Raw genomic sequence first — 9,721 nt, forward strand, 5'->3', positions numbered from 1 at the left:
GCAACTTTCAGACGCGCCTTTTAAATGCCACGCGGCGCGGGTTTTTGGCGTTTTTCAGGGGCGGTTAAAAGTTAAAATATTCTCAACTTTAAGCACGAGGCGCGGAGGCGCACAGCTCATCAACGTCACACTCGGCCAATGCAGCCAATCGAATCAAGCAGGAGACGGGCTTTCCTTCCTGTTTTCCCGAGGAGAACCTCATATTAGCGGTATTTAATGACGAGGAGTTTTATAATCCTAAATCTAAACACTACTCAAACTGACTCCTGCTCGGTCGGAAGTGAAACTGAAAGCCTCGCCATCGAGACACAATTGGCGGAATAGATGGTGGTGTTCGCCGTACTCTTTCCTTTTTCTTTTTTTAATATCTTAAACCCAAAATCAACAGTTGGTTGCGCACGCAGGTCCGTTTCACAGGTGCACCACGCTGTTTTGCCCGGCAGGTTTTTGACAAGGCGTTTTTGGTGCCGCTGCGTTTTTTAGAGTCGCGTCTGGTGTGACCGAGCCCTCAGGTGGCCACAGAGGAGCGCGGACGAGTCCGGAGCAAAGTGCACACAGGAAGTCGCTTCTGCACAACGTCACCGTCCGCGATCTCCAGCCGACGCACGCCACCATGCAGCGGCGTTACGGAGAAGGCTCGGGTCGACCGTGGCTCTGGCCGATTGGCATGTGTTGTGTGTTGGCGGTGTGTGTGGCACGTGTGCGGGCACACCCGCAGTGTCTGGACTTCAAGCCGCCCTACCGCCCGCCCAGGGAGCTGGAGTTCTGCGTCATGTACAAGGAGTTCGGCTGCTGTGATTATCAGAGGGACCAAGAGCTGATGACGAAGTATTACCACGTGATGGGTCATTTTGATGAGTCTGGATATGCCACCTGTGCTGGGTTCGTCCAGGAGCTGCTCTGCCAGGTAGGCATTATGGGCAAAGGTCGTTTGGCTCACGCGCCATGACTGTGACCAAACGGCATAATGATGACTCCTAAACAGTTAAACAGAATGCCATTAAATGTAAAAAATGTTCTTTTCATGAAGTTAACTGATGAGCTGAATAAATGACTGATTTCTCTGAAAACTCCTACAGTTTTAAGGGCTGGATGCATTGAGACCTTTGATGATTATGCAACTGTATTTATTTCTCGGATCTCACAACAGGCTTACTTACTACTACGGGCTCTCTTCCCTGTCACTAACTCTATTCATCATATTTGTGCTTGTATTTATGAACATTTCTCAACCAGGTTAAAGCGCAATCATTCCTAACTGGAAATTCTTACATATTTTGTTGTTGTTGTCTTGTTGATGATGATTTTGTGTACACATTGTACACTTCGGAAAAAGGGCACTTCCTCTTCATATGTAAAGTTGTTTCACATTACATTTGGACAAATATTCCCCAATTACTACATTTATCTCCAGGAAAATTGACACAAATATAATTCAATAACTTTACCTCAGTATTTTGTGGAATTAAAACTTCCAGATATATATTTTTTAAACATATGCTTGCATGCACTTAAATATGACATAGCAGCCTCTTGTGTTAGTTGACAGTTACTTGTTGATGACTGTGCCAACATTTCCTTTAGCAGGCTATAATGTCTTTTATTTGTGTAACTGCTATATTCCTAACATTATTATTATCCCTTCTTTTTTGCAATATAAAAAAAATAACTGGATAATCAAACTATTTCATTTAGCTAAACAAAAAAGTATTTTTTAGTTGGCAATAAGAATAATCTGAATATTTATATCTCATTAATGCTGCTCCAATCAATATGTGTGCAAGGGGAAAGGAGTTGGTTCTGGTGATTAACCCACAAATATTGTTCACCTGACACTGAGGAGAACTTGCTTTCATCAGCCTGGGTTCAACAGCAGCAGTCAGACAACACTTTTTTTTTTAAATCAATGTTATATTTATCAATTGGACAGAAGCGTGACTTAAAATGAATACAAATGTAGATCTTGTAGGAGGTGTAATCAGACCATTGTGTGCTACACAGTTAGTGATCAAATGGACCAAAAAACTGTTAATGCACATTTAATGAAATCTCTACTTATCATACTCAGTCTTTCTCATCATTGCCTCCTCACGTCTCTTCTTCATCTGCTCAGGAATGCTCTCCGTATGCAGCTCACCTCTTTGATGCGGAGGACCCGAGCACCCCAGTCCGGACCATCCCCGGCCTGTGTCCGGACTACTGCTCCCGGTTTTGGACAAAGTGCAGCGCCGCCATCCCATTCCTGTCTGACGACCCACACATAGCCAAAGTCAAAGAAGACCAAACACTTCTCTGCCAGTATCTTAAGCTTGGCGATGTGGACTACTGTTACCCTCACCTTCTCAGCAGCCAGAAGCTCACCCAGAATCTGGGCCGGGTTCAGTCAGACTCTGAGGGTTGTCTCCAGCTGTGCCTAGAAGAAGTTGCGAATGGGCTAAGGAACCCGCTTGCCATGGTGCATGCCAACGATGGCACGCATCGGTTCTTTGTGGCAGAACAAGTGGGTTTGGTGTGGATTTATCTTCCCGAGCGGTCCAAACTCGAGATACCTTTTTTGAACATTACTAAGGCGGTGTTGACGTCATCATGGGAAGGTGATGAGAGAGGCTTTCTAGGACTCACCTTACACCCCAAGTACAAATACAATGGGAAGCTCTATGTATATTACTCGGTGGAGGTGGGTTTTGATGAGAGGATTAGGATTAGTGAGTTCCATGTTTCAGCCAAAGACATGAATGTGGTGGATCATGCCTCTGAGCGGTAGGTATGGACTGATCTTGGTTAGCAAACCACAATGGTCCAATGTACCAGCTCTTTGTCTTTTCTCACTTTTCTTGTCCACTTTTCTTCCAGGGTTATTTTGGAGATTGATGAACCAGCATCCAACCACAATGGAGGGCAAATTCTATTTGCCGATGATGGCTACTTGTATATTTTCACAGGGGATGGTGGAATGGCAGGAGATCCCTTTGGGAAATATGGGAATGCCCAGAACAAGTAAGATGTCCACAAAGGTTTCGGAAACTACACCTCAAATGATCTGAAGCATCCAAGAATATTCCCAATTTTAGAATATGTGGCGACAGAGAAATTATGTATGTTTCTTTGCATTTGAGATAAAATCTGACTTTTTCCATATTACCACATCTACTTTAGGTCAGCTCTGTTGGGTAAAGTGCTCCGCATTGATGTGAATGACAATGAGAGAGGCCCATTGTACAGAATTCCTCCAGATAACCCCTTCATACAGGAGCAGGGGGCACGGCCAGAGGTTTATGCTTTCGGGGTCCGCAATATGTGGAGGTGTTCTGTGGATCGGGGCGACCAATGGACCAAAGAGGGCAAAGGGCGTATCTTCTGCGGGGATGTGGGCCAGAACAAGTTTGAAGAGATTGACATCATTGAGAAAGGTCGAAACTTCGGATGGAGAGCCAAGGAGGGCTTCTTTTGCTACGACAAGAGACTGTGTGCCAACAGCTCGCTAGGTAGGCATGTTCGGAAAATGGTTTCCTCTTTTGACTGCAAACAGCAGCGTCTCCAATCGGTGTCATGAAGAGCCAGGACTATATACTATAATATACTATTGACTTATGATGTATAATGCCTATATATATATATATATATATATATAGGCATTATGCATCACAAGTCAATTCAAATTAGTAGAAATGCCATTGTTCTCTATACTATGTATAACTGTCACCATGACGTTATAGTGGGATTGCTATGCTTGTTTCGAATATTTGCAAAAGATATTCCCCTAAAAGGAACCACACACTGGCATTCAGATGCCATGCTGGTCCTGGGTCCTGCCCCCCTGCCCCTGCTTCTTGCATCCAGCCACTGGCCTGGACCCGGCCTCCTTCCAAATGGCCTTGCTTCCTTCTGTGCCTCCTGCCTCAAAGGCCAATTTCATTGGTCGGGCCTCTTTTGTGATGCCTCCTGCCTGGTAGCCCTGCAGATGCAATTTTGTGATAATGGGCTTTACAAAATAAACTGAATCGAATTGAAGTTGGACGTTTAATCATTAGGCATAATCATATTATCAAAAATATATGTATTCACCTTTTAAATCTACTTTCACACCTACAAATTTGTTTAATTAAGTAAACAAATGTGTTCATTGTATAGAAATGGCTAAAGAAGATGAATTAGAAATTTAACAATACCAATAATGACCCTTGGGATTTTTCACAGATGATGTCCTCCCTATTTATGCATACCCTCACAAGGTGGGCAAGTCAGTGACTGGTGGCTATGTTTACCGAGGCTGTGAATACCCCAACATGAATGGCATGTACATATTTGGAGACTTCATGAGCGGGTAAGGTCGATTCTGGTAAATATCTCTTAAAAATAACAACACTTTCATAAACTGCTGTTGTTAAACGCTTTTGAGGAATGGTAAAAACATGATGTAAGACATTAGCCGAAAGATAACTGGCATAGGTGTTTGTTTAATGCCTGCAATACCTGCATTTGAAACATTCAATGTATAATTTCACAATTGTCATTCGGATTGTCGAATTATGTTGTTCTGGATAGAATATACATTGTTTGTCTGTCTGTTGCTCATCTTCTGTGTGTTTAACCCTCCTGTTACCTTAGGGTCAATTTGACCCTATTCAATGTTTAATGTTGGTGTTCTTTCGGGTCAATTTGACCCCAGGCTGTTTTTCACTGTCAAACAAAAATAAATATCAACTTTTTTATATATTTAAAGGGCTATTTAGGTAGTCAACAAACAAACATAAAGTACCTCACACTTAAACTTGGGAAACAATATTAATTCTAATAATTTTCTGGAGGTTTTAATTGCTGGGTCAAATTGACCCCAAGGGTAAAATATGTCAGTAAATATAAAGGTAACAGGAGGGTTAAACATTGAATGGGGTCAAATTGACCCTAAGGTAACAGGAGGGTTAAGAGTTTTTGTTCTCCTTTTTACTACCTCTGAAATCAACGTCAAAGGACAGAGAGTTTCATGTGCTTCATGCAAATGATCTCAAAGGCTGTTTAAAAGTACTTTAGGACATGTAGGAAAACATAAACCAAATTGAACAATACTTGTTAGTACGACAAAAACGTTCAGCACATTGAAGATTGGAGTTGTTGTTTTTTCCAGGCGTTTGATGAGTCTGTGGGAGGACAGAAACACAGGGAGATGGAAATACAATGAGATATGTATGGGGATGGGCCTGACCTGTGCCTTCCCTGGACTCATAAACAACTACCACCAGTACATCATCTCCTTTGCAGAAGATGAAGCTGGTAATGCATGATCACATGCACGCCTTCTATCCCAGAATGCATCTTGACTTTTACTAGCTGTAATTTGTCCATCTGTAATGTCATGTTCATGTAATGTGTTGTTGTTCTTTCCATCAGGCGAACTGTACTTCATGTCAACAGGAATACCGAGTGCCACGTCGCCTTCGGGAGTCATTTATAAAGTCGTGGACCCCTCCAGGTGAGTAAGAGGAACTTAGCAGTTATTTATTCCTGCCTGACTGTGATGAAGACATGACTTTCAGGGTTCGTACGGTCATGGAAAACCTGTAAAAGTCATGGAGTTTAAAAATAGTAATTTCTAGGCCTGGAAAAGTCCTTGAACAAAATGTAATCCCTCTATTTTGCGGCAACATTTTATCCCTCTGTTGCGGCAGAGAAAAGGTTTTAGTAACATAATCATTACTTTGTTTTGCTTACTTGTGTTTCCACCTACATAACACAAAGGACATTTGTTTAATGTGTCATGTACAATAACTGCTCACTGCGTAGATACTACAGTATATAGAGTTATTTTGATAGACACACATCTGTTTCGTATTACAAACACAGGCATGCCATTCTTCTCTGTGTGCTTGAGGGATGTGTAGTATCAGGATCATACTTGGCCTGAATGTAGGTTTAGTGTTTTCCTTTGCTGAATATGGAGATAACATTGCCTTTCTCTATTTATATGAATTCCTATAAAAATGAAAATGAAGCAGTGTTGGCAGTAGTAGATTAAGGAAGGCATCTGCCTGCCTTCCTAAATCTCACTTCTCTTGCATGCTCAGGGCTCTCTCTGCTCTCACAGCCATTGATCTTATTTAACTGTTACTTGCCATTGTTGTGGCTTGAGATGCTCCACAAATGACTGGAAAATGTTTTTGTCCGCTTGCTTACATTGTTCAATTCAGTTTATTTTGTATAGTCCAATATCACAAATTACGAATTTGCCTCAGAGGGCTTTACAATCTGTACACAAACGGCATCCCTGTCCCAGGACCTCACATGCGATCAGGAAAAACTCTTATGTGCAACAATATTTCATTCCGTTGTGTTACTCGTTTTCAGACGTGCTCCACCAAGACAATGTCACTATGACCCCCTTCCTGTCAGAGTGAAAAGCAACCTCATCAAATTTGTTCCACAGGAAAGTAAGTATACTACCTCACTACGAACTGGTTACAACATACATTCATCTGTAACATTCATTAGTTTATATTCACATTTGGTCTTGTTTTTTCATTCTCCTTTAGTATTAGTTGTTGTTGAGCCACCAATCAAAACTGTGCCTGAGCCCCAACCCACAGAGTCCTTCGACTGGATCCAAGACTTCCTTGATCGTCTCGGACCCGAACCGACCATCCCGTTACCAACTACCACAAAATCAACCAGACAATTGAGGCGGAAAGGCAGACACAGGAAGAATGGAATGGTGAGGCTGGTTGGGGATGAACAGGGCCGCAGCGACCGTGGACGGGTGGAGATCTACATTAACAAGGTCTGGGGCACCGTGTGCGATGACCTATGGACCACCAAAAATGCTGAAGTGGTTTGCCGGCAGCTGGGCTTCAGGTATGCTCTGAAGGCAGTCAAGAATTCAGAGTTTGGGGAGGGGACACAACTTCAGATTCTTCTGGATGATGTTCAGTGTGAAGGAACCGAGTCCAGCCTGCTGCACTGCATACATGCTGGTGTGGGAACACATAACTGTGCCCATTATGAAGATGCCGGAGTGATCTGTGGCAACGTGCACCACGTTGTTGAAATCTAAATTGTAGTCAACTATGAAATTGGACCAATTATTCGCAATTCAACCTTTTGTTAAAAACTGGTATTTTCAATCTAATCTTGGTGGAGAATGTTCTCATTCTCTTTGATCATTTCCGGAAGCTCCAATTAAGTTAAACAGAATAAATGTGCTCTAAAATGACTGTTGGTTACATCACAGTACAAAGGTAAGAGGGACATCTTTGAACAAGGAGCATGGCACTACTTGTTGCCATAGGAACCACTGGTGAATGAAAAATCTTTGGGGAATCACAAAGTGATGATGTAGGTTTAGAGATCTAGGATCAGCAACAAAGGCATTCCAGAGGTTATTTATCAGAGAACCTACAGCTGGGATGTATCTAGATCTGAAACAATATCTATGGGTGGGCTTTTCCTTCAGTCTAGTTTTACTTGCCAGTAGGGTGTCATTGTTTTTTGTTTAAATGATTTGACTTTACATTTGCCATCAAAGGTCAGGTATGTCTTTTTGATTAAGCGGTCAGATGACCTGGTCAACACTAAAACTTGCACAACTGGTCAGAATGTTTAGTTTGAAGGTTGGAATTTTTGAGAGTAATTCATTTGACATCTGAATGTTATATTTCCTCGTGAATGTTCAATGCCCACTGAATGATGTATGGGTGTGTTATGATTTTATGATTATAGTAAATCCTTTTTAATAAAAAGTGTTCTACTCTGGACTGGCTTCCACCCACACTTCTCTGACATAACTCGATATCTGGAGGCACCGTTTCATGAAAGCGTTGCCCCATATATTGAAAGGAGGACAAGATAACAATTTGTAAATGCCTATTGATGTAAGGATGTGGTGGTGAAGCTTGTGCTTTCTTGTGTTTTGCCTTTACTTAACATAGCATATTTTGTATCCATGGTGAATACCTACCAGTTATATTGTAAGGAATCTTGAAACAGTCTGAAACACCATCCATGATGACGGCCAGACCACTTATCCTATTCAGGGTCGTGTGGGCACTGGAGCTGATCACAGCTGGCATTGGGCAAAGGCCGGGTTCACCTTGGACAGGTACAGCCCGAAAAATAAATATGTTCATCTTATCCTTCAAGGAAAGACAAAGTAAAAAAAAACCTCTTGATTAAAATATGTAATCTTATATAAATATTAACTATATAGTGAGAACCGTTTTTAATTTCTAATCTATTAGTTGCATCACACAAGTCTTGCATAAACTATGATATATTGAGTGAAGTATATCACTCAATATATTCACGGGCATTACAAATATGTTCATACTACTATAAACCTCAACACAGCCAGATTTGGGAGTCAGCACTAGAGGACGTGTCTTCATCCCCCTGAAATGTCAGAGGGATGAACACAATTCACTTCGAAATAATTTCGATTGTGTCTCAATCCACCCATGCCCCAAAATTAGTTCAAACTCAACAGAAGCAGCTCCCTCCTGGCACCTCGTGGCCTTTTCGCATAGCTGCAGTAAGTGAGTGAATGAACAGACACAGCAGAACCATTCAGAATGGAAGATGAACAGCGTTTTCTTATTTAAAGAGTTAATATTGCAAGTTAATATAAGTCATGGAAGATGAACAGCCTATTCTTATTTAAATTGTTAATATTGCAATTTAATATAAGTCATGGAAGATGAACAGCCTATTCTTATTTAAATTGTTAATATTGCAAGTTAATTGAAGTCAACATATCGAATCAAAAACATAATGTGAAAACATGATCAGCCTTAAATCTTCCATGATTGCAGGATGTTCTATTCTAGTTCTATTCTAGTCACCCAGACAGGTTCACTAGATGTCAGCAGGTCCTGAGTAGAGAGAGTCTGACTGGACGTGGTTACTGGGAGCTGGAGTGGAATGGAGGAGAAGGAAGAGGAGGAGTTCATGTAGCCCTCTCATACAAGAATATCATCAGAACAGAGGTCGGGGATGAATCTCTGTTTGGATGGAATAACAAATCTTGGGTTTTTGATTGTTACAAAAACGGTTATAGCTTTCGCCACAACAGCATCTACAGTTCCGTCTCTGGTCCTCAGTCCTCCAGATTAGGAGTGTACCTGAATCACAGAGCAGGTATTCTGTCCTTCTACAGCATCTCTGAAACCATGACCCTCCTCCACAGAGTCCAGACCACATTCACTCAGCCTCTCTATGCTGGACTTAGAATGAGTCATTTTGGAGCCTCTGCTGAGTTCTTTAAACCCAATTAGACAGAAGTGAGTTCAGGGACAGCTGGTTAAAGTCTGTGTTTTAAGTCTTAAACTTATTTTGTTTCCATCATTGTCGCTGAAAGCAGACTTTTCTTCACCTGTCAATCAAACCTTGTGGGCGGGACTTGTACATCTTCTCCTTATTGTTGTGTAGATGTCTGAGTTCCTGTAGGTGGCGCTCCTTCCTGTGTGTGTTTATCCATGGAGGCTCTCACTGCTCATGATGCTCTTTGTTTACCTGAACTTGTCACGAATTCCCCACCTTCCTAGTTAAATTCATCCTGCTTACATGTTTCATTAACTCTCCTGTCATTCCAGAGCCTGTCATCCTCACCTGATTGTCCCTCATTCCCTGCACCTGGTCCTCACGCCCTTCTCACCTGCAGCCCATCACCTCATTAGTCCCTCACTATTTAGCTCCCTCACTTCCACTTGTCCTCTGCCAGATTGTCTTGTGTGTC

General features: G+C 42.0%; 1 protein-coding gene across 1 annotated transcript; it reads left to right on the plus strand.

Moving 5' to 3' along the window:
• Positions 1-344: 344 nt before the first annotated feature.
• hhipl1 (HHIP-like 1) lies at positions 345-7,743 on the plus strand. Its single transcript, XM_056425849.1, has 9 exons — positions 345-907; positions 2,114-2,760; positions 2,854-2,997; positions 3,157-3,485; positions 4,198-4,324; positions 5,126-5,271; positions 5,389-5,470; positions 6,343-6,425; positions 6,528-7,743. The coding sequence occupies exons 1-9, from the start codon at positions 614-616 to the stop codon at positions 7,043-7,045; spliced, it is 2,370 nt and encodes a 789-aa protein (XP_056281824.1). The 5' UTR covers positions 345-613; the 3' UTR covers positions 7,046-7,743.
• Positions 7,744-9,721: the final 1,978 nt, after the last annotated feature.

Source organism: Pseudoliparis swirei, chromosome 11 (assembly GCF_029220125.1).
Source record: "Pseudoliparis swirei isolate HS2019 ecotype Mariana Trench chromosome 11, NWPU_hadal_v1, whole genome shotgun sequence".
NCBI classification, from domain to species: Eukaryota; Metazoa; Chordata; class Actinopteri; order Perciformes; family Liparidae; genus Pseudoliparis; species Pseudoliparis swirei.